The following is a 26,705-nucleotide window of genomic DNA, read 5'->3' as shown; positions in this document are numbered from 1 at the left end:
GTATCTAGTGGATGGAGTGCAGGACCTAGAGTCAGAAAGACCAGAGTTTAAATCTTGCCTCATTTATCAGCTGTTTAATTCTGGATAAGTGATTTTATAACTCTCTGTCTCAGTTGTCACATCTAGAAGATAGAGATAATAAGAACACCTTCTTCCTAGGGTTGTTGTGAGAAAGGGCCTTTGCAAACCTTAAAGGGCTATGTAAGTGCCATTATTATTATTAGAGGTATCATTATCATCATTATTTAATAGCTCAACTTTTAGCACCTAAAGGGCAGTAGTATCACTCATAATAATTGTAGCTAGCATTTATAGAATCCTTTAAAGTTTACAAAGAAGATTCCTTCTGTTAGCTCATTTGATCTTTACAACAGAGCTAGGAAGTAGATGCTTTTATTCCCATTTAAAAGATGAGAAAATTGAGGCTGATGTAAGTTAAGTGATTTGATCAGGGTCACACAAGTAATATATATAATATATGTAGGATTCGAGCTCAGTTCCATTCTTATTCTACCCACATTCTATCTATTATGTCACCAAACTGTCTCTACTCTTTTTTATCCCTCTCAATGATTTCCAGAGTACTATGTAGACAAGTGATATTCCATAAATATTGAATAACCAAATAAAAAGAAGTCTAGGTGCAAAGTAGAAGTTAGATAATTTCCCTTGTTTGAAGTTTCTCTTTTTTTAAGTGACTTTTTCATAGCTTTTGTTGCTTTTCTTACAGTAATAGGTAATAATAAGGTTGTTACCTGATCAAAACAAGATTGTTGCAATAAAAGGAAGAGATCTGGTTTGCTTATATTTTTACCACAACCAATATTTTGGTTGAGTAAGTTCATGGTTAGGTACAGGACAGCAAACACTGTTAGGTACCACTGCGATGTTCTGGAACGACTTCCTTGCTTTCTAAACCAGAGAAGTTTTGAACTACTTTTCAGAAGATCACTATTTTCTCATCTCTTACCATACTTAAACCTCTGCAAATACATCTGTTTGACAGTAGAGAAAGGTGAGGCAATGATAGCATACAGGAAAATACCTGCTAGTATCTGGCAGAGAGAGCTCAATAGGCAAAGTACACAAACAAAGGTGGTATGAATTGGCGGGAAGGAAGCCAAGAAAGCTCGGGAATGACAGCGTACAGCTGGACCCCAGTGAACGTAAATGTTCTCTCTGCATGGATAACAAAGCTATGTTAACAAAACTCTTTGGGAAATTGATATTATTTCAAATTTTAATTTTAAAAATACTTGAGAGAAATCTCAGAATTTTTCAAGGCTCGTAGGGAATTGAGGGTCCATCTAATTCAATTCATCCCCGTCTTCCCAAAAGAAGAAAACAATTCTTCATCAGTGTACTTTCCAAGGGATTATGCAGCTTTTGATCAAAGACTTCTACAAAGAGAAAAAACATCACTTTTTAAAGTACCAGTTCCACTTTTGGGTCGTTGCTAATCATTAGGAAGTTTTTCTTAATATGGCAGGATTTTAAGTTCAGTGACCCAGTATTTACTGTAGCTAGGGTGGTCACCTCCTTTCCTTAAGTGCTACTGGATCATTTTTCTTACTAATTCCCATGCCACGTTCTACGGCAATCAAAGGGGTTATATTTTTACATTTCTCTGTGAATTAATAGAAATATACAATCTCTTTTAAACCTATTATGTAAATTAAGCCTAATCTTGTGTCTTTTCAACTCCTTATCCACTGCTCCTAGTTCTGGGGTTAAGCAGAAGAATTTAAGAAATGCTAATGAGTCTTAAATATCTGTTTATAAGTTTATTTTGGTTTGGAAAAAAAACTAAACTGTTTTTATAAGCTTTTAAAGTTCCCCCAAACCTTGACTTTATGGAATCTTTCAGGTGAGGTAAGCTAATTCTTCTATAGGCATAAGAAATTCTTATGTACACTGGAAAAATTTAAATTTAAATGATCAAATAGTATGTTAGAGCAAAATTAGCTGGTAATGAAAACTCAAATAGTTGTTGCTCAAACAAAATACCAGGTTGCTATGTTGACTTACTTTCATTCTCCATAGGATCAAACTAATAAAATATCTTATTGGATCCTCATAAGAGTACTATGAGGTAGGTGTTATTATTACTCTCATTTTATAGTTAAGAAAACTGAGGCAAACAGAGGTTTAAGTGACTTGCCCATGGTCACAGAGCTAATAAATATCTGAGGTGGGATTTGAACTCATGTGCTCCTTATTCCAGGCTGCATTAGCTGTGGGGCATGATAGCTATCTTCATGTATGTGAAGGGCTGTCATACAGAAGGAGTTCAAAACTATTTTGTTAAGCCCTGGAGAGCTGAACTGTTAGCAAAGGATGGAATTTGTAAAAAAGGAAAATTTAGGCTTGATGTCAGGAAAAACGCCCTCAAAATAGAGCTTCCCCTAAGTGCATTGGCTTACTTTTAGACATGGTGCTCCCTCTCCTATGAAGTCTTCAAACAAATGGTTGACAACTACTTGTCAGATAAGTTCTAATGGGCATTTATCTTAGTGTATGGGTAGGACTAGAGGGGGGCAGCTGAGATGCCTTTCCAATTACCAAATTCTATGCCTCAGAAACCATGTTTAATTTACCTTAAAGGATGCTCTTTTTCTAAGTATTTGTAGTTCTTCTCAATAGTTCTTGATTTTTCTAGCAAGAATATTTGTTATTAAGCATTTTGATATCCAAGAGAATATTCTGAATGTTCTGAAAGTCATTTAATATCATATAGTTTTGGAAAACTAATGAATAGACTCTAGAAGTCATTCAATTTAACCATCGGATTTTACAGAGCAAATGCAGGTTGAAAAAAAAATTGAATGACTTGTCCAATATCACCCAACTAAGTAACGACTGAGCTGCATTTAAAATTAGGTAATAACCATATCACCACTCAAAAACTTTCAATGGTTCTTCATTGACTATCCCATAAAGCCCAAATCTTGCCAAGCTTTACCACACAACCATTCTCCAAACTTGTCCCATCTTTTCCAAGCATTTTGTTGCTAATGTCCTTTACTCTTAGAAGGAACTTCCTCTTCCCCTTACTTGCTTGTTTAAATGTTTATTTATCCTTTAAGGCCCAGGTCTAAATGTCCATTCCATTTGATATTTCCCATGATGTCTTATTCTCACCTCCCACCCTCCCCATTTAGAAGCACCATGTGCTCATCGCATCCTATTTTTTTTTTTGCTATATACTATTTGTTTCATCTCTTCTCTAATACTATCAGAATGCAGCAAGATTACTTGAAGGCAACAGTCATCTTATTTATTTTTGTACTCCTAAGTGTCTAAGCACAAGGCCTTAATCAATCTTAGTAAATTTTTTAGGAAAACAAAACAAAGATAGACCTGAAGAGATGTTTCTAAAAATGTCCTTGTACTTTTATAAACTTATATCAAGACTAGGTTTCATTTTTTACCCTACAATCAAATTTGTATTTTAACACATTTAAAACGCCTAACATTTTTCTGACCTGAGGAATAAGAGACAGCACACTGTTAAAGTTATCATCAATATTGGCTCAGAAAGAAAGCCTACAAGAAAAATGTGTAAATCTATTTTTAACTTGTTAACTTTCAATCACCAAGTCTTTCTTCTAATATTTCTTATGTCTTTTATGACAACAAATGCTTGTGTTGCAACCAAGGAATGATTCCCATAAAAACATATTTAAAGTCACAGTGGAACATCCAACAAGATCAGAGGACAGTTAATTATTAGGTTCATCTACTCGGTGTACACTAAATTCTTACTTAGTGATGCTTCTATGTTTTTATAGAAGTGGTACAATGTTTCCTGAGAGCTCCAAACAGGAAGTCAGTGATGGCTGAACCTCCCTAATTGTCTGGAGCCAAGCTGGGCACTGAATTCCTATAGCATTATTCTGTCCACACCACTGTCATGTTCATTTTAGGAAGAGTTAAGCATCCTAATATGTCCCAGGCACTGTGCTAAGGGATTTTCAAATATGGCCTCATTTGGTCCTCACCACAACCATGGGAGGTAGATGCTATTATTATCCTCACATTATTGATAAAGAAACTGAGGCAGATAAAAGTCAAGTGACTTGCCAGGGTCACAGAGGTAGTGTCTGGAGTTGAATTTGATCTTGAGTCTTTCTGACTTCAGGTCCAGTACTCTATCTACTTCCTCTGAGAACATTCAGTTTTTCTGCTGACTCCAAGAGAAAGAGCAAACTCACCTTGGGTTGAAAGGCTTTCACAAACTGGTTGTATCCTATCTTTTCGGACCCACTGAACATTACTCTCCTTCACATATATGTTCCTGCCAAACTAGACTATTAATCCTTTGTCAAATTGGGTATTTCATCATCTGCCTCCACACCTTGGAAGTAGCTTTCTCCATACCTGTAATGAAGCCTCATTCTTCAAATCTGAGCTTCCTTCAAGGTCAAGTCCATGCACCACCTTCACTGAGAAGTCTTCCCTTCTCCCCCTCAATTATAGCGCTAACTCCTCAAATAAACATATTTCTCCTTACCAAGTACATCTTGTGAACCCCCAAATGATGAGAGTTCGTTAAGCCTAGTGCTGTTTTTCATTGTTGTCTTTGTACCCCTGGGCCCTAGCACAGCTCCTTTAACATAACCAGCAGTTATTTAATGAATTCTTATTGGATGCAACTGGATTGGTGTAAATTCAGGGTGGTTTCTACAGATATCATTGTACAAAATATATAATTTTGTGCTATTCATAGATCCTTCTTCATGAAAACAAAGCAGTGGAGTGAAGTGGCTTGAAAAGAGAAAAGAAAATTGAATGTTACATTATTTCACCAGAAAAAGAATGTGTGAATTACTTTGGCTTTTATGCTAAACAAACAAAAAATCTTGCTGGTAAGGGAGGGCAATATTTTTTTAAATATACATATTTTAAAATAATGGCAATTATGCCCCCTGCAAGGAAAAAACCAACTAAAACTCTTTTAGTATGGTATTAAAATGATGAACCTTCTTTCCACATGCAAGTCAGTAAAACAATGTGTTAAGGAACTTAATGAAATTTTAATCTGCCTTGCTTGACAGTTTCATCATTTTAACATAAATTTTGTATTTGTGCATGCAAATTTTCACTGAGTATATGTTTCTGTTTTACATCTATTGATTTTTAATTTTCCTAGAGGCAAAGAGTGTGTTTAAATCTTAAAACTCATTCTTAGTATTTATATTGACTGAGAGGTAGCCTTGGAATCCAGAAGATATACACTGAAGCTTTGTTCTTTTAACAGTGACAGTTTGACCCTGAATAATTCACCCTGTACTAAGTGCCTAAAGGAATTGTATAAGACGAAGTTTCAGGAGACCTGCTACTCTGTAGTAATAGAGGGAGATAAATCACCAGAACTTTCTCCACACCGATGATAGGTTTTTCCCCAAATTAAAGCATTCAATCAACCAAAAAATGTACTGACCCTTTACTCAATCCTTGTTAAATATTTGATGAGTGACTCTTAGGTGCTCAGGACAATGGACAATGATAACAATACTCCATGCTTGTTATATGTGTGTTTTGTAGTGGACTTAGGAGTCTCCCAGACCTCTCTACTGCAACTTCATCTGACATATTCCACTTCTTTTGTGGGAGGTGTCAGAGGGAGAATAAAAGAGGAGAGAAGTATGAGTTTTGGAGCCTTTTCCCCCCTAACCTAGGTGGAGGGCTTTGGCCCCTGCCTAGCTGCCAAGAGATCTAATTTTCCCTGGCTTTCTTAAACTTTCCTTTCCTAACCCTAAATAGACCTCCCTAACTTTCCCTGGAGTCTAGTCTGATTTAATCTTCTCCTTAGCCTACCCACAAAAAAACCCTGTTCAATTTCCCTACTGCTAGGGGGGACCCCCAACTACCTTCCTTCCCTTCCTTTCTCTACCTTTCCCTCTTTCTCCATATACAGATGGATACTTATAGTTTTTTGATTGGAGAAGTATATAGACATAGCTATGTAAGTGGGATAAATGATAGAGGTCACCTGTGACCTAATAATATGGCAGCAATAACTACTTCCTACCATGGTTTTCAAATGTTTTAAATTGCATTTTACTACCCACAGATGAATTAAATGACTATGGTCAACCCTGGCATGTTTGTTCTCATATTCCAGTATCTCCTTGTATTGTGGAGATCATCCAAGATTCTTAAAGGCTGGGCCAATAGAGTACAAGTTCTAGCATTACAAGCAATCAATTAATCAATCAGTCCACATTGTGTTAGTGAAATGCCCTGTCAAATTGTTATTACTTTAAACATGGGCCAAGTAATAGACTGCATGCCTGTCACCAAATGATTGGCCGAGGCTTGTCTACTGGGTATTTATTTTGGGTTGGTCACTGCAACTCACACAAACTTACCTACTAAGATGTGAAGTAGATTGTGATCTCCATGGGTGGTGTGCACAATAATGAAAACAAAGATCCTGGAAATGAAGTACCAAAAGCCAACCTAATCCAATGTGATTTCAAAGGATAAGGCGATATCTCATCTGATATCATTTCTAGTCTCATAATTTCCTGTACCTGGTTCATGAACTTTATGCAGAAAGGCTACTTGGAGTTGGCATAAGTTCCTGCCACAGGGAAAGTCTTTTTATCCTTTCTAGGCTCCAATGACAGATTGACTGTGAGGATGCCTTTATTACTTATATACATTGTGCTTTATACCCTGGGATGGTTCTTGTTGGTGGTGGTGGTGGTGGAGGGGGGGGGGGGTTTGAAAGCTGACCTGACAAAAGCAATTTGATGACTCAGGCATACTTTGATTTTGGGCATCTATTCAGTATTGTCTATCCTACAATTTTTAAAATGGGCAGGTATGGGTGATTTTTGGCCACAATAATTCATTCAGTTCCTTTCATAAGATGAAAATATTCAAGTACTAAAACTATTTTGAAGGACAGAAAAATATTCCCAAACACTAGAGATACAAAGACAAGTGTGAAGCAGTTCCTTTCTTTAAGGAGCTTACCTTCTATCAGGCAGACAACGCAGATACAATGAAGTGTATTCAAAAACATCAGAATATAATTCCAGCTGGGGAGGGATACTGCTAGCTAAAGGGATGAGGGTAAAGCCTCAGGTAGGAAAGAGTCTTGTATCTGAGCTTTGGTACAAACTATGGACATGAAGAGGCATCACTGGATAAAAATTTTATATAATCTAACAACCAGACAATACATATTAAGTGCCTACAGTGTGCCAGGAACTGTGCTAAGTACCAGAGCCACAAAAAGAGTACAAAATACAGCCTTTTCCCTCAAGGAGGTCACCTTCTAATGGATAGTAAAGACATAGACTCTGTATTCCCTAAACGTAGCCAACAAGTCCCCTTTTGGTTCATTGTGAATTCTCAGCAGTTCTTTTCCTCCCATGAAGTTTACCTATACTGTTAGTCATGATGCAAATGTCTAAACATAACTCTCGTTTGGTGTTCATCCACCCAATCCCTGAAAGTCATTTAATGTTCTCTATTACCTCAAACCATTGACTTAAACAAATACTTTCATCTTCTCCAATTTCATCCTTTCTGTTTCTTATCGGTGCTTATTTTATGTCTCTCAGTTATGCAATTCATCACTGTACTCATTACTAACTAACCACAATAATAATTCAAATTTGCATAGTTCTTTTTTTAGTTTTATTTTTGCTTTGTCACATATTATCTCATCAGTTCAGTATAATAACCCTAATCTAGTAGGATGGGAGGTAGTATTATTCTGCTTTCATAAATGATGAAACTGAGACTGAGTCATTAATGGTCAAATGACTAAGAAAGTGGTTAAACCAATACTTCATTGTTGTTATTGAGTTGGAGGTTTTCTTAGCAAAAATAATGGAGTGGTTTGCTACTTCTTTCTCTATTGTATAGACAAGGAAACTGAAACACACAGGGTTAAATGACTTGCCCAGGGTCACACAAGCATCTGAGGTCAGTTTGGAACTCAAGTCTTTCTGACTCCAGGCTTGGTGCCCTATCCACTATGTCAGCTAGCTGCCCAGATCAATACTAGTTTAATAGAATTCTAATAATAATACTAATTTTAATTCAATACTAATTCTAGTGATCTTTCCACTAAACTAAGCTACCATTCCAGTATCTATTATTCTTATGAAATGTGTATAACAACAATATTCTAATGAAATTTGTATAAGCTAAGCAACAGATAAAGAGAAGAAGCACGTTATTTGCTAGAGAAAACCATTCCAAACAGAAGACAGCAATGTGAAAAAAGGCTCTCACGTGTGAGTGAGTGTGTGTTGGTATGTCTGTAAAAGTGGTGAGATGTAGTATATGAGATGAGGGTGTTGGGCATCTAGAAAACCTGAGGTTCAAAAGATGTCAGCTCAGGAAGACCTGAGTTCAAATTCCATTTCATACATATGGTGCTTGCTGCATTATTCTAGGTAAGTCACTAAATTTTGTATCTTATTTGTACCTGATTGCTCTCCTGCACTGCATCATCTCTAGAAACTCATCTTCCTGCAAGATGGAATCTATTCTACTCACACTTCCTCAGCAAGCCCTTCTCCTGAGCCCTCCGTCTCTCTGATTGGAGAATGAACATATGTGGCGACCTCCCAGACCCCCACTTAAGGTAGGGGGAGCCAAGGGCACCACCAGTCTGCAGTACTTCATCACGTCTTGGGCCCACCGAGTGCATTCTCTCTTCCAGCTTTCTTTTCAGTTCTTTTTATTAGTCTTCTCCTCCCATTAGCTTATTCGTTTTTGAGGACAGAAACTGCCTTTTGCCTTTTTTCATATATCTAGTAGTTAGCACAGTTCCTGGCACACAATGGGCACTTAATAAATGTTAATAGATTTACTGACTCCCTAAGACTTAGATTATAAATCACAGATTCATGAATAGACTGATGCTGGAGCAAGTTCCCACATACTAGCAGTTCTTCACAATCAAGATATAAATCATCCAACCATGTAGGCATAAGAAGCCACTTTCTGGCAGGCTGTACCACACGGCCACTGGTAGTAGTAGGTGTAGCCCAACCCCAGATGTGCTGAAGGTATGTTTCCAGGCTCTAGCTTGTGCAGGTGGCAACTGGAAACATGAGGGCACAGTGGATGCCTGTGAGACTATATCACCAGAGAAGTGGGTTTGGGGCCTATTGAAAAGAACTTCATCCAGTATCACTCACAATGCTATCGCTAACTGTGCAGAGCTAGTGACTACAGCCTTGTCAAAGATGCCGTCCTGAAGACCCACCTTAGGACTGAAGACCTGCCACATCAGCCTCTGGTCCTAGCTTTTGCACCACATCATTTCTTCCCCCATGGATTTGGTCAAGATGAGATATGTAAACTCTATAGTGGGCCAGTATGCCAGTGCTGGCCACGGCACCTTCACCATGTTTTGGAAGGAGAGACTCCAAGCCTTCCACAAAGGGTTCGTGCCTTCCTTCCTCGGTGTGGGCTCCTGGAATGTAGTGATGTTTGTCACCTACGAACAACTAAAATGGGTTCTGGTGGCAGCTCATGTTTCCTGGGAAGTTTCTTTCTGAGCCCTCTCCTATCAGTTTTCTGCCTTATACTCCTCTCTCCACTTTGAGTCCCCATCCTATCCCCATTCCTTCCTCCTTTTTTCCCTTTCCCTCTCCTGTATTAGCCCTGAAGAGACCTCCATTTTCCCCTCTAAAGAGTTAGTCCCATTTAATCCTTCTCCAGGCCCTTCCTCTGCCATTGCAACCCAGTTCTTGAGCGTCATAGCCAACAAAACTAGACCATAATCCAAGGGGAAAAATCTTATCTGGTATGTGTACATAATTTCAATGTATAATATATTATACAATGCTTTATATATATATATATATATATATATACACACACACACATATGTATATACATGACATGTATTTATTGCTACATCCTATCATAATCTCATAGTTACTGTGACAAAATTGGTGGTTGCAGGTTTTTTTTTTAAATCCAATTTTGGTTACTTTCTCTAGAAACTTACTTTTGCTTCAAACTATCTATGGCTCTTTGTGTACCCAAATGAATGCTTGCGGAACATTTAAGGAAAATCTATTTAATTTTTCTTAAGTTTTGAGAATATGAACTAGATTACTTTTCCAATTTGAAAACAAAGACCATTCTCTTCAAATTCAAGAACTAAATATTTTCCTTTTTAAGAACATTGGGAAATATTTTCTAAATTTGTTAGGTTAGGATTGAATTAGCAATAATTAGCTATAATTAAATTAGTAAAAGAAATTACAAATAATAAGCATTGCATTCAGATTGTGCATAGTCAAGAGAGCTAATAACAAAGCCAATTTTCACATGTTAATGGCTCATAAAATAAAAAATAAATATCCAAGTCTGAAGCCCTTTTCCTCTATGTCTTAAAGAACTTTACATCAATATTGAATTTTATGATTAGTACTACCCTTTAAATATTTATGTTAACTGTCCTTTAAAAAGTTGATTTTACAAATTAGGAGTATAGAATAGCAATTTAGTAGATCAGTAAGTCAGTCACTCAATAAGCATCTATTAAGTGTCTACCATGCATCACACACTGCTAAAATTTGGAGATAAAAAGAAAGATAAAGCAAACAAACAGGGGGTAGCTGGGTGGCTCAGTGGATTGAGAACCAGGTCCTGAGATGGGAGGTCCTGGGTTCAAATTTGGCCTCGGACACTTCCTAGCTGTGTGACCCTGGGCAAGTCACTTCTGCCTTGGAACCAATATACAGTACTGATTTTAAGATGGAAGGTAAGAGTTTATAAACAAACAAACAAACAAAATAAAAACATTCTAAAGAGGGAATCAACATGTGAACAACTATACAGATCAGACAGATATGGGATGGAATAGGCTAATCTCAGAAGGAAGGCACTAGGATTAAGGAGGCCTGAAAAAAAGGATTCTTATAGAAAGTAGGCCTGGAGATGAGACTTGAAAGAATCCAGGGAAAACAGGAAGCAGAGAGTTCCAGATATGCGGAAGATCTTAAAGCCCCCAGATTTTAAAAAATCAGTAAGGTATTTTAAGGAATTATTTTTAAGATAATTATATTATAAGGATTCTATTTTTATTCATACACATCAATACAAATTTTCCCCCCTTTCCCAATCACCTACATTCATACACACTCTTAGTCCTTTTTCTTTCCCTTTGTTCTTTTGCTCATAAAAATGAACCCTAACTAAAAGCTAACAAAAATTATTATGACTTTATAGATTTATGGGTATAGAAATTAAAATATTGAAAAATTATGGTCAGGTAGCAATATGATGGCTTCAATTCTGGTAACTAATAGTATTCTAGAGTAGTGCTGGGGCTACACAAAATATAGGTAACAATGGAATTAAGTTTTACTAGAAGAAAATTTATGAATAAACTTAAAAAAATAGATAACATTTTGCAAAAGGTTAATGTGTAAGCTGTTTATTCTGATCTCTCTTGAAGGTATGCCATCATTAGGTTCACTTAAAGAAAACATGATCTCTGAATTTCTATTTTGCATTGTTAATTTTTTTTAAAACTAAATGTTTCATATTTTAGAAGTGTTTAATCTTTAATCTTTAAAAGTGTTTAATCTAAGGATATCTTATTATTAATTGTTCTTTAAAGTATAATTAAGGTCCTGGTTAGAATATCAGGCTTAGTGCTGGTTTTGCATGTATGGGATCAAAGATAAGGCCCCATAAAATACATTTAGTTGAGCCTTTCTTTGCAATTTAAAGCCACCAACTGCCAAGTAATTACTAAGCTCTGTAATGGTACAACAGACGAGCAAAGCTAACAATGAGAGCATGTTTATTAGGATTTGCAGTTCAATGTGAATATCTTATAAAGTGTGCTCAAATCAGGTGCAAACCTTTGAGGGAGGGACAGAACAACTGAATGAAGAAATACCAGTGCTGAAGCCCTCAAATAATTCCTTATTTAGAATGCTGATATTACAGCCACAAACATGGCCTGAATGGCATTCTAAAATTCTGCCCTCTCAATGTCTTTGTTTTTTGGAAAAAAGAAGAAGCTGAAAAACAGGAAAGGGCACTATGGGGACCTGGCTTGCTTATTTTCCACCCAGGTTGACAGCTAACAATGGAAGGATTAAGGATAAGCTTCAAAAATTGGTTCCCTTATCTGAGATATAAAGAAATATTTTATGTTGAAAGTCATTCCTCTAAAAAATGGTATTAAAATGTTACCCACATATGGTATATGGTGTCTGTTTTTCTATTTGCTGAGAGTTATAAGACTTTTGTAGAATATAAATTATCCCCTTTATATCCTCCCCATTTTCCCAAGACCCAAATGATGGGCATCTTAAAATCAATTCGACAAAAATATATTAAGTCCTTACAATGTGCAAAAAGAACATACACTCATCAGATTCAACATCTCTGTCCTCAAAGAGTTTATGATCTAATTAACTAGAAATCAATTTCAAGTATCACACTTACTGGAGTTTTTATCTGGAATTATAAGTAAAATCTTGTTTATAATTTCTTTTTATGTAAATTAAAACAGTGTTAATGTTTCTCATCTCTGGATTTCTATTATAATTACTGCCTGGACGTCAAACGAGTAATGGGAAGAATCAGGGCATTTCCCTATTAAGTGGTGCCTTCCAATGTTTGCTTTTCTTACTTAGCATATGTCTTTTAAAAACGAAAAAAAAATGAGAATCAAAAGGAATTTGGCATCCTAAATTTATGTTTAAACACATAGAAAAACTAAAAGTTAGGTTTCATGCACTGGATAACCACATGGTACAAGGACAGAGAAGGTGCTAACAGAAACCAAGATAGAGGGGAACTAGAAAAAGCCAGATCAAAACCAGACCAGACCAAGCAGAGGTTGAATATCTATTTATAGCCAAGCAAGAATTAAGTCCTCTCTAGTCTTCATAATGCCGTTTTCTTCCCATGTTCAGCTGCCAACACCCAAGTTCTACCCTTTAGCATTTCACATTAGGATGACTATAGAGCAAATGCACATCGTTAGATTAATCCCTGTTAAATGACCAGTTATACTGTAGTCCTCCCATTATCAGAAACCTTCAGAAATGCCCCAATAGCCCCTTGCACTGCCACTTAACTGTCTATAAGAAAATCTTGGCATTCAAAGACATCTTCAATCTTTCCTATAAATATCTTTTTTTTAATTTTTTATTATTTTTTAAACCCTTACCTTCTATCTTAGAATCAATACTGTGTAAGGGTGAAGCAATGGGGGTTAAGTGAGTTGCCCAGGGTCACATAGTTGGGAAGTATCTGAGACCAGATTTGAACCCAGGACCTCCCATCTCCAGGTCTGGCATTCAATCCACTGACCTACCCAGCTGTTCTCCCATGTGAAGACAGGGTTAACTCTCCCCTTGTCTATTTTTAAATTAATCAACAAAAACTGAAAACACTCCCACTTAACAGTAAGTAGGGGAGGTTCACAAGCCTCTTACTAAAAGTGGGTGAAAACCCAGAGATGACTGACCACCCCTTCGGCAGTGCTAAGCAAATTTTAAAGACTGCAATTGGCTCCTGTAAAGTCGAGGAAGGGACAGGAAGTGCCGTGGAAAAAGGACTATAAAGGGTCCTAAACTTCCTGTCCGAGAGGTCTTTGGCCTGAATCTGGGGCTTGGAGGCTTGGAGGATCTTGGACTGGGACTATGGCTTGGAGCTAGGAACTGGGTCTTCATCCTGGGACTCTGGCTCATGGACTGCTTCTGGTAGGACTGCTCCTAGATCTTCTCCTTTTGGAGCTTCGGCTTGGGTGAGTGAGAAGCTGAACCTCCTTTCCTGGCTTCTGGAAAGATTAGTTCCAGAGAGGCCTCCCTTTCTTGGAGGAAGCCATGTGGGCTGAACCCTTGCTTAATTCACCACTGAGTCCTCCTGCTGAAGGGTTAATGAGCCCTGCATGGGTGATAAACTAGACTTCTTACTCTACCCTCTTTTACATTTCTCTACTTTCACTCTTTCCACCTCTTGTGACTTTTAGTCAGCACTATCTTAGAATTCACATATATTTATTCACACCCCTAATTTAACTCCTTACACCCATAAATATCTTTTAAACCTCATCTGCCATGACACTCCTCCTGTTCATCTCTCCTTACTGTCCACTGAACAAGCTTTATATATTCCCAGATTTGCTCATGGTGTTCCACTGCTTATCTGAGTTGTAATCATCTCTGAGGAAATAGCCAAACCAATCCTCTCTGGCACCCTCCTTTCTTGGTTCTTCCAACCACTATGTTTATAATATCACTTGTCTGAACCACTGATTGACACTTATACAGTTAAGTGGAAGAGAAAGAAACTCTCACCATCAAAGTAAGTCAGCATCTCTTCTTCAATTTCTAGCCTTAGGGAGCTGCTTAGAGCACTGAGAAGTTAAGAAACTTGTCCAGAGTCACAGAGCCCAAGGTCAGAGTGGGACTTCAATTCAGGTATTCCTGGTTTCTAGGCCAGGACTCTAATTTGCCATGTTGCTTCTCAGTAACATGAACTAAGTTTTCACTTAAATATGAAATATATAAATAGGCTTGAAGTTCTTTGAGCAAATTCATATTTTCTATTTCTTTAAATTTTGAAAGGCATAGTATACTAAAAGAATACTGGCCTTAGAAAGATGACTTGGATTTGAATTCTGCCTTAATTACTTAATATCTCTAGACTCTGGGGGAATATCCTTAATTTCTTCTAGCCTTAGCTTATTAAAAATAAAATATAGATAAGGACAGAAACCCTTAGAATTCCCAGACTTGTAAGGCTCAAATGCTTTACAAACCTTAAAGCACTTCAGAAATGACACATTTATTATTATTATTCCTTACATGGCACACACTACAGTGTCTTTCACATCTGTTATTGCTCAATAAATACTTGATTGATGTTTAGTGATGTAGCAAACTCTAAAAAACATATATGGTAAGAAGGAAAATTCTTCTATATTCTAACCCTATCATAACTTTGCCACTTACCTTTACTGTTAGTATAAGACCCAGCTTCAATAAGGAATAAAAATAGTCAACACCAAATGTTAACAATGTGTAAAAACAAAAATGGGGATTTAGTTGGCACACTAGATAGAGGACAAGGACTGAAATCTGGAAGACTCATCTTTGTAAGTTTGAAGCCAGCCTCAGACACTTACTACTTGTGTGACCCTTAACTCTGTTTGCCTCAGTTTCCTCATCTGTAAAATGAAGTGGAGAAGGAAATAACAAACCACTATAGTATCTTTTCCAAGAAAACACCAAGTGGGGTCATGAAGTCAGAGCTTATTTAAATGACTAAACAACCAAAACCAAAACCATATTTTCTTACTGTGTAGCTAATTGTCTAAGCACTATAACCAACAAGGTATCCTTATCTTAGAACAAGCCTACTAATCTGACTGAGGGATTCAGATGATTCCACAGATGCTGTTGGTATTGGAGTAGGCCTAGTTGTCTCATTAGTTCAATTTAAGAAACATTTATTAAACAACTGTGCTCATGTAAACTATATTTAAGTTCCCTTACTGTCTCAAGGTAATAGTGAAAGGGATTACTGAGGAAAAGAGTCTGAGTGAGAGAGAGAGGGAATTTGAAAGTCATTTAACCCTGATTGTCTAGTCCCCTTGCTCTTCCCTTCTTTTGTCTTAGAATTGATATCAAGATAGAAGGAAAAGTATATATATATATATATATATATATATATACATATATACATATATACATATATGTATATATATATATATAGGACAAATTTCAGGAGATCCATACTCTACCATGCCTTCCTAGACTCCCAGAATAGAAAAATAAAATCATTTTTCTCTTATGCTGCATGTATTAAGGACTTTAATGTAATGCTTTTATGGATAATGCTTGTAAATTAAGATTTAATTTGATTGCACACTAGCTTATTCTATTAGAATGAATCAAAAGCATTAAGTTATAACCTTGTACAAAGCAATATGCTAACCAGTGAGGACAAAGTCCTGCTCTCAAGGAGGTTATATTCTAATACACAATAGGATAGTGATCCTGGAAGGATATTTTAGTCTAAGAAGTCCCAGGGATGGTAGTTGGAATCATTCAGGTAATTAAATATGTCCTTTTCAGAAGGAATGATAGTATTGATTTGATTACAGTTCTTAAGAGTAGAGAAAAAGAGTGGGATCTGTGCAGGGAGGAAAATAGTTGGGATGAAGATGAGTACAAATGGTCAAGGATGTTCAAAGTGGAGTGCTTCAGCATCTTCCTTAGTAAGATCTCTGGAGATCTAGTTTGAAGAAAGGAGCAGCAGCAAAAGGCAGAAAATGATTAGGATGAAGATCAGGATACATGGATCCAGGGGATTCAGAGCTGAAAGTCTTAGTTTCCCTTGGCTATGATCTATGGAAGTCTGTTTTAGAAGGTGGAATAGGAGTACAAGCGAGGAAGAAATAGAATAGCAAGGGTTGCACTAAAAAAACCTTTTCATTAGCTATCACAATATACTTGAATGTAATTTGGTAGGCATCATCTATGTAAGCCAATTATTTTCATGATGATTAGTATCCCTCCTAAGTGATAACAACTATATATATATATATATATATAGTTGTTATCACTTAGGAGGGATACTAATATATATATATATATATATACATATATATAAACATTTGTGCAGACATGTGATATATATCTGCTTCACCTTTGAAATTAAAGGTCAATTGCTATGACAAATTACTGGGGGTGATTTAATAGAATTCATAACTTCATATTTTCTAAGAGGAAGAATATTTGTACATACAGATATGTACACACATATAGTTTTATATAATAGCATTAAAGAAGATGAAAATAACCCTTGACTTGTATGGTGTCTGTCAGTTTGCTAGGTAACATATGGTCTGCCTTATCTTGTGTAAAAGTTATGCTTTAGTACAATATTCCATTGTTTTGTGCTTTTGTTTTCCCAATTAAGTCCATTAAAAAAAATCTAGACAAATGTGCCAGTTCATTACCTGTCTTCTTGGAGTAGGGATAGAAGTGGAAGGGAGGGAGAGAACATGGATTAAAAATGTCAGAAAACAAGTATTAAAAAGTGTAACAACATGTAATATGGAAAAACAATAATAATTTTTAAAAATTAAAAAATTTGGCTGGGTTGCAGTGAAGGGAAAAAACCAAGTCAAATAAGCCAAAACACAGCCAGCAACGACAGAAGTCCTTCAGAATATCCTAAATTGGTGATTTTTCTTTACTTATTAATGTTGCCAACCCCCAAAAAAAGGTACTCTACAAGTCTACTATTATTCATTAGGAGAACTACAGTCAATACTAAAATCTAAATATCTTTGTTTCAGGATCAGAAAAAAATGGGATAAATAGTAGGGATGTAGATAACATGTAGATATAGGAACAGATGGGGAGCCAAACTGAGGCCTTTAATGAAGAGAAACCAGTTGCAAAGAGAATATTTTCTACTTTTGCACTGTTCTAATTATTTAACATTTTTTTCCTGACATGAAGTCTACATTTTACCTATTTGCAACTTCCCTGCATTGCTTCTTGCCCCCTGCCCTCTAGAATCAAACAAATCTATGTGTTCTTCCACATGAACAATTCTATACCCTTTGGAGCTTGGAGTGCTAGAGGAATAAATATTCTTTAAAGCCAGAATCTTTGTAAACTTGTATTTAATTTGGTTGCACATTAGCTTATTCTATTAGAATCAAAAGTATTTAGTGCTAACCTTGTAGACACAGCCTTGCTCTCAAGGAGATTACACTCTAATACACAATAGGATAGTGATCCTGGAAGGGTATTCCAGTCTGAGAAGTCCCAGGGATGGCAAGTAGCATTAAGGTAATCAAATGACATGTCCTTTTCTGAAGGAATGGTAGTATTGATTTGATGACAGTTCTTAGAGCAGAGAAAAAAAGAGTGGGATTTGCATATTGCTTGGCACAACACATATATTAAAGAAGTAGAACATTTAAATATTACTAGACATCGCATTATGTGGTAGGTGAAATTCCACTGTGGCAGCTGTTTTTTTTTTTTTAGTAATTAGTAGTAGCCAAAGTCTGAGGGATTCCTATTTCTATGAAGATAATGTCTGTTAGCCATACTGAGAGAGGTTCGTATCTCACATTTATCTTGGGCTGCCCTTGTCCCACACTTCCCAATTAGTAAAGTGCTACTCAGGATGTGTGCAGCTTGAATGGGGGTGGGAGGGGGATTCTGGGCTGGCCAAGCCCCAGTGAGACTGAGGTATAGGCATACTTTCATAATTTTCTGTTCCCCTTGAATTACTGCAAAGTTACTCATGGCTTTCCTTAAAAACAAACTAACTAACTAACTAAACCTGATAGATAACAATGCATATGACCCTTTTAACCAGAAAAACAATCATAATTCTCATACAATTACACTTTTTTTTCTGCCTCATTTTCCTTAACAGTAATATGGAACAGTTGGACTTCATGATCTCCAAGTTTTCATTGACTTCTAAAGTTCAAGTTATATAAAGTTCTCAAACAAAAGATGACCCAGGCAGTTTTCCCTGAAGCCCCACAAGTTCTATACAATCTGGGATCATATAGCAATATATCAGTATGATACTTTATAGAAATAATAGCTTAATGCCTAACTGCCTCATACTGTAATTACATTTTTGGACATGTATTTTTATATTTACGTTTCTTGTATATTAAAAGATGCATTACTGGTGTCACATGGAAAACTAGAAGATGTTTTAAATTTTATAAATTGCCATTCATCTTAGTATCAACAACAGATTTAAAGCAACTCTTATGGACTTCATTCTTCCCATGAGATGCTGCGATGTTTTTTTCTCCCTACGTGTTGTTCTGTGTGCAACGTACTTTCTCTTTGTTCCCATCACCTTTGTTATAAAACATTTCCTCATAACACCTAATATGTGTTCTTCCCACAGAGAGGATTACATTGAAGGTGGGACATTTTCAAACCTTTTTTTTAGGGGGGGAGTGTACATATTGCTGTAACATGCCCTAATTTTGTATTATATCAATGAGAACCAGTATCAGTTTACTGAATGGCCTTCCCATTCAGTCACCTAACCCACTGTGACTAAGCCAGCTCTCAAATAGCTGGTTCCTATAGTGACAGAACTGCCAGTCCATTGTCCAGCATTCATTTCCTTATAACGTACATATTAAAGTACAACCCCATACTTAGCTCTGCCACAGTAAAGCTAAGATCGGTGAAATCAGGCTTCCTACTAAGCCACCTGAGAGCTTTTCCAAGACCTCCCAAATCACTGAGAGAATGAAGGGAATCCTAATAAGCCATTTAGTTTCCAGGTCAGGCCAAAATGCTCATTATTAACTCCTGAAAGGTCTTTTTTGAGAAAAAGAATTTCCCTGTCATGTTTGTTACAGACTTATTGAACAAAAACCTGCTAAAAAGTTTTGCTGATTCTTCAGATTTTCTGATGAACTGAACAGGAGTTTAAAACATATTTTAAGCTATGATCAGTGTCCTCAGGAACATGTCAGAACTCTCTTGGTCTTCTACCTCCATCCAAAACATACCAAAGAGTACAGGTATGAATATGTAATAAGTTAACGCTGTTCTCAATTTCAGACTACACAAAATCATGATATTTCTTAAATAGTTCTACTTTATGGATCAAGAGATGTTAATGGACAGTAGGTAACCAATGCTATAGTAATTAATTTTGTATAAAACCCAGGATTACCTTCCTGGTTCTAATCCTTGGAAGACTTTCAAAAGGACTTCAGTGAGGAGGCAGCTGGATTGAGAGCCAGTCCTAGAGGGGGGGGGGGGGGGGTTCTAGGTTCAAATCTGGCCTCAGACACTTCCTAGCTGTGTGACCCTGGGCAAGTCACTAGACCCTCATTGCCTAGCCCTTACCACTCTTCGGTCTTGGAACCAATACACAGTATTGATTCCAAGATGGAAGGTAAGTGTTTTTTTAAAAAAAAAGACTGCAGTGGTTTCCTATAGCCACTTAAAAAAAACTGCTTCCATTGTGATAAATGTTTATAAAACCACTGATACATACCTAACCCAATGAGAAATCCCAAGGCTTTGGGAGAATGAAAAGGAAAAACAGTAAAATTATAGACTGATTAAAGAGGTACCCTACTGTGAATTCATATAAAAGCAAAAAATAACTGGTATAAATATTACGAACTTTTAGTATTGGTCTAGTAGTACTGTTTCCTTCAGGCATTTAATTTTTTCTGGACTCAAATATTTTTTGCTTAAATACCCAAGCGTTACCAATTGCTGAAGATATTGGAAAGCAGTATTTGTTCCCACTGACTTATGCCAGAATACAGAAAGAACAAGAAAATGATAAAAATTTGATATGTCACAAAAACCCGGGACCATTAATTTTCACTCCCCTCCTCAAATACAACTAAACTGTTTGAGCCTATGCTTTGGAATGGATTTATTTTTAATCTATATTTAGCCCATTTTTTACTTAGTAGACCTTTATTTCATTTCTATGTTTAATTATTAATTCTGTTATTAACTAATTATTCTACATTTAAGCTCCTACTATATGCAGGGAATATGATGTTCAATGTTTGAAAAGATAAAAAATTTAGAAAATATTCATCTATATTTTTACCCACCTAAAAGATAGTCTGATATAGATTTATTTTATTCTACATTTGTAGTTGACTATAAAAGCGAGTCCAATGCCTTTTCTTTTCTTTGTCTTAAATTATCATCTGCAGCTAAATTTGCCTTTTTTATCCCAAGATTAATCCTCAGTCCAAAGGAGCTACAAATTGGCACCTTTATTCCTCAGTACTCACCCTTCCATATCTGTTAGCATAGGACCCAGTGAGCAAGGAATGGAAAACGATGATTGTCTCATCCAAATCCCAGATGAATACCCTCTGCAAAAATAGAACCAAATCAATGTGTCTTTGTACCAGTTACAGAAATATATGACTCAAATTAATGAAGATATAAAAAGTTGAAAGAGAAAGGAAAAATATTGAAATGTCTGATATGCTGAAAACATTTTTTCAGTATTCTTACAAGAGAAATCAACAAGGAGTGTCATATGTATTTTCTAGACACCATTTAGCCCCACCAAGCTTAATAACAGAAAAGTCTAAAATCACCAGGTTAACAACAAAAATTTATACACAGGGAGAGTGCCAGACAGCAATTTCATTCCTGTTGAATGGACACAATTTCAATCTTAGTTACGGAATGAAAAGACAGAAGTACTCTGTCCTTTGCTACAGTGAAGTTTGATTAAAAGTAGGACACCAGTTTCTCCTTTGTTCCTCATATTTCTCCTCTATTAAAGAAATTTATTGGAAGGAAATGTTAGCTTCCAAGGTTTTTTCTCCCCTTTAAAAAAAAAGCCAAGTTTTACTAGCTACAAATTTTGCAGATTCTTATTTTATACTAGTTCTTTACCTTGTATGATATAATGGCTATTAATAAGAAGTAACAATTTACTCTTGCGGAATTTTAAAAGCCTCCTAAAGTTAAATTACTTGGTAAATTATTTAGAAAATTTAGAAGTTGTTTTATTTTAATATCACCTAAATCTAAGAGCAGCTATGTGGTTCAGTGGATTTAGAGCCAAGCCTAGAGATAGGAGGTCCCGGGGCCAAATTTGACTTCACATACTTCATAGCTGTGTGACTCTGGGAAAGTCACTTGACCCTTATTACCTAGCCTTTGCAGCTCTTCTTCCTTGGGACCAATATATAGTATTCATTCTAAGATGGAATATAAGGGTTTGAAAAGTATTGCATAAATTCTGTCTTATTCCCTACATACTAAGTTTGAACTTGAACTTGGTGGTAGGAGCTGTACAAGTTATGAAGAAAATTTTTCTATCCTCTCTATACCCAAAACACACACACACACACACACACACACACACACACACACACATCCCACAATGACCACAACCACCATACAAAATGACTAGTGACTAAAATATTTTCCATTGGACTTCACGTTGGCAAGCAATAGTAATTTTATTGTAGTGGACTCACGGTTATGAAATCTCCTACTCATTAAGGTCTTAATAAATCCCTTCTGCTTTTTAACTAAACTTGCTAATGGTCTGTCTTTATATAGAACTACTCTACTCTTTATAGAAAGAATTTGTAGGATTATTTTGGATGGTACTGTGATCATTTCCAGAATTCCTGCTGTTTAATAGGAAATCAGGGGAAATGTAGAATTTTATGATTAAAATAGTCTATTTTATAAACAATAGTTCCATAATTTTTTGCTGTCATGCTCTGGAGAGAAATGAAATATAAAAAAAACAACAATAGCTTTACTATGCAAATTCTCTGACAGATAAATCAGTAAAAATTATTCTGATGCTTCAGTCACTGTGGCTTATTTACGCGGATATACACAGGACCACCTTATAGCTGTTTATTTTGGCCCGGGCACATAACATACCTCAAGGTCAGAATCTGGTGGTGGTGAAGGGTTATTGTTTCTTCGGCCCCGCCCACGTGATTTCCCATCTGAACCTCGACGCAATCGATCTGAATCTGAATCTTTAATAGGTGTTGATGGACTGTGGATTGTACTGTACTCTGCTGAAATACACAAATGACTTTCACCTTTTAGTTTTAATACTATGGTACCAGTTGTTTTAATTCAAAGGGAACTTTTTATAACTATTTACATTTCATTTAAGCTCAATTCTGGATTAACCTCTAAAATACAAGTAACATCTTTTAGAAGGTAATTGCTTTTGAAAAAAAGGTAAGATAGGATGGTAGATTATTTTTAAAGGGCAAAAAACATTAACATTAGTGTGATCCTATACCACCTTAATTTGAAATTGGACAAAATAAGTTGTATTCTAACAATATATTCCGTTTTTCCCATTTGTGATTCAAAGTTTAAAAAAACCCGACTTTGTAAGTTTCCTCCTAAATTTTCCAAAGGATCCAAAGTAACAATGCTCTTGACCATGTTAAGAAAATCATTAGCTTGTCATAGTAGTTTTTCTTCTTACTGCCTAAGAGCCCAGAGAAGACTTTTTAGTTCATGGAAAATGAGGAACAAAAAAAGTAGACTCTGGGTTAGTGGTAGGAGTGTGGTAGTATATAGAATTGCCTTTCTACTGTTAGCCCAGGGAAATCACTCAAGCAGGACTATATGACTCAGGTAATGTGAGAAGAGTCTTAAGTGCAAGACTGCTCATGCATGTGGACATCCTTATGCATGTGGGTAGAGAATATAATGAACACATTCTTTCCTTATCCAAATCCAAAGGATTTCCTCCATAGATCTGTGACACTCGGCTTTTTATTCATAAGACATTACTTGAATATTTAAAAGATTATACATTAGGATTAATTACTAGTATTCTATTAGTTTATTCAATTGGAGAAAATATGTGTTCTATGATACCAAGAAGCTCTTGGTAGATAGCTGGCTTTCCACAAATATTATTGCAAAATTAGTTCCCCAATATTTTTCAAATAATATATTAGCATTCACAAAAAGCTAATTCTTATAGAAGAGAATTACTGTCGTGAAAACAAGTACTTGGTTCAAGCTCCTAATAATTTACTTCTAGTGAATAAATAAGCAATATTGAGTGAAATTAAATATATCTTTAATAGGAGAATGAGAGAGATCACCTCTATTTCATATGGTTTCCTACTACTGAAGTACAAAGCTACAAATAATCATATTAACACTTTTTAAAGAAATTTAAGGAAAGTTATAAACTACTTTCTTTAAAGAAGACCATAAACCTGAACTTTTGTGTATATATATATATGTAGTATACACATGATTTACATTTGAAAACTGACTACAAATTTCTGCTATATGTTCTATCATATAACATTTCAACAATGCCATTTCCTAAATAAATTAATCATAAATATTAACAATGTCAAAATTTCTAATTGTCTAATTTGCGTTCTGTTGTTCCCATTCTCAGTATGTTTCTTAAACTCATTTGTAGAAACAAAATGAAGGATGGCTAAAGGAGTGACAAAAACAACTGGCTATTATTCAAGACACTGAAGACTCTCCTAAGTAGAATGCTGCCTTCCAATATACCATCCTGTTTAGCTTTCAATGTTAAAAGAAAGGAGACTTCAACTAACTGTCACTGGGAATAATGCCTCTATTTTTAATCTCTTTTATCAAGTTGAAATTTGTTTGAAATGTTCTGTTTTAGAATTTTTTTACTTCTTAACCATTGACATTTTTTCTTTTACTCTCTGGCATTAACACCCTTCAGATATTTAATAAGAGATGGTAATCATTGTCTCTTGGCTAAGTAATTGCTTAGCTAATTTTCATTACATAGAACATATTTAGTTCTTTTTAATCTTTCTGCAAATATTAATTTATTTTTTTTGTGGTCTTGCAATCATTTCATTTCTCCTCTCTGGACATCCTATAGCATCTCTGCCTTTTTCCTTTTTGAGAAGCACTTTTAGAGTAAAACAGTACACCTCTTTAGGCTTCAGCTTCAGATTCTAGAAATTCAGATCTTATAAAATGGATAATTTTACCACTTTAAAATAGGATTAACACACAAAATAGCAAAATATACATGCACATAAGCTACATCAAGAAACTGTGGTGTTGTATACACATTTAAAGATAAAATGAAAAGAGCAAAAAAAAGTTAAGTTTTAATCTGTTAAAGTGATAGATACAGTGTAGTAGAACAGGTAGAGAGAACTGGTCTTGGAGCCAGGAAGATTCCATTACTTGGCTATCTGTGTTACTATAAGGAAGTCAATTAGTGTCTCCTTGCTTGGAGTAATTCTCTAAAACCATATACATTGCAAATAAGTTACTGATCTGAATCAGTTGAGATAGTTTCTACACCATGAGTTACCTTCCCTGATAAAATCACAGGTCCTAACTTCTCCTCACCTCACCTTTTATCTCTCCAAATCATAAGTGTCTGTATGGCATGCTGAAAAGAGAAATTCTCTAGGAGGAAGCTGATGTGGGCTCTGGTCTGCCACTGTGTGTCCTTCAAGAAATTGTTGAATTTCATTAGATCTTTGTTTCTTCTTGTATAAAATGAAGCATTATATGAGATCATCTCTAAGACCTTTTCCAGCCCTAAATTATTTGCTTATATAGTGACAGAAATTGTCAAAGAATTATGCAATTTCAGAGTTGGAAGGAATCTTAAGAATTACTTCATCCAAACCCTACCTGATGTATGCCATAATAATGTAGTTAATTTTCCCCACCCTTCAAAAAACACATGTTCTCTGAACAGAGAGGCCACTCATCTCTTAGGCTGTTTGTAAACTGAGGATAGGTCCAAATATATAGATGTCTTTCTGTTGCAGCTTTCTCTTGGCAGTCTCCAATCTACAGGTCAGAGAGTCAGAATAACAATGGATATCTGAAAGCCAAATATATCCTCCTTCCACCCCCCCCCCAATTTTTTTCCCATGGAAAGACAGAAAAATCCTTACAATTCTTCCAATTGAAATGGTATAGAACACAGATTGCTTCCTACCTTTGGGGAGCCAGGTATGTAAGGCACTTCAGATTATCTGTGCCAATTGTTCTTCATTTATTCAGCTCTCCTCCACACAACAATGATTCCAAATCAAGATAAAATGCTTTCTCAGAGATTTTTCTCAGAGATAAAAGAAAATATCTTTTATCAGTTGACTTCTCTTTACTAACTTCATTTCTTGTTACTGCAGAAATGTCTCCTCTTCTGTCATGTCTTTATCTCATATTTATGTTCCTCTTTTCCCACAGGTTTTTTTTATCAATACCTAAAATAGTTTTCAGGATCTTATCCAACTATATTCCTTCCAGCCTCACCAGTAGGAAAGAAAGACCACCTTCAGGAAACCTCTCTAGCTCTAATCCTTTGCTAATTTATTTGTGCCATTATACACAATGTTACCTGTTCCTACTAAATACTATATTACATGTAACAGTATCTTCAATAGTCTCTCCCACAGAGACTATAGATATTGAAACCTTATCTTTAGAAGAGGCTATAGAATATTTAATATAGTTTAACTGCCTTCTATGAAGACCCATTTGTAAATGGCCTATTTTTGGTCATGATTAAAGAGAGAGGGTGGGAAAGAGGGAAGAAAGGAGAGAAATGAAGAAAGGGAGAGAAAGGAAAAGAGAGGAGAGGGAAAAGAAGGAAGAAGAGACAAAGAAATTTTTTGTTAGAAAAGTTTTCATCTTTGTCATTCAAAGATGAGGAATAGAATTTCCAAGAATATATTTACCTGGTATCTTGAGATAACTGAATGATGAGACCCTCTCACATAAGAGAAAAATCAAGTGTTGTAGTAATAAGCAACTTCATCTGTCATATTTTTCAGTTTAAACATTATAAGCAATAATTTCTTTCTGTCATTATTGAATATATTGTAAGTAAACAGCATGGCCAGTAACTTTAAAATTCATTTAAAAATTAAAGCTTTAACATAGTGAGAGACATAAGCAACTGATAATGGACAAGAGACTTGTCCAGTTTATAAAATACCTTCTATTTTATAAAGTGGCAGAGTCTAGAGGCTAGTTAATTAACAATAGAGATGTTGCAATTGAAGTAATTAATACGTAGCTACATAAACATATCCCTAGAACTAGAACTAAAGATGATCAGAATGAATCTTGGTAACAAGTTAGCTGAGGGGTGATCACTCTCTATATATTATAAATGAGAGTATATCCCAAGACCCAGTTACATGT

The 26,705-nt window shown here is 35.7% G+C and overlaps 1 protein-coding gene and 1 pseudogene across 12 annotated transcripts in view; one reads left to right on the top strand and one right to left on the bottom strand.

Annotated features, from left to right (window-relative positions):
* Positions 1-26,705, bottom strand: part of EYA1 (EYA transcriptional coactivator and phosphatase 1) — a 151,871-nt gene that overhangs the window by 53,883 nt on the left and 71,283 nt on the right. For 5 of the 12 annotated variants that reach the window (XM_044657959.1, XM_044657960.1, XM_044657965.1 and 2 more), the window contains 2 exons: positions 22,431-22,573; positions 20,801-20,884 (listed from right to left, as the gene is read on the bottom strand). In XM_044657959.1, the coding sequence (XP_044513894.1) occupies positions 20,801-20,884; positions 22,431-22,573 (227 nt within the window). Of the gene's footprint in view, positions 1-20,800; positions 20,885-22,430; positions 22,598-26,705 lie in introns of all 12 variants that reach the window. The other 7 variants (XM_044657963.1, XM_044657967.1, XM_044657968.1 and 4 more) reach the window with 2 other exon arrangements.
* LOC123232559 lies at positions 6,406-9,536 on the top strand (annotated as a pseudogene).

The sequence above is a fragment of the Gracilinanus agilis genome, chromosome 1 (assembly GCF_016433145.1).
Source record: "Gracilinanus agilis isolate LMUSP501 chromosome 1, AgileGrace, whole genome shotgun sequence".
NCBI lineage: Eukaryota > Metazoa > Chordata > Mammalia > Didelphimorphia > Didelphidae > Gracilinanus > Gracilinanus agilis.
This window is presented reverse-complemented; position numbering and strand designations above follow the sequence as displayed.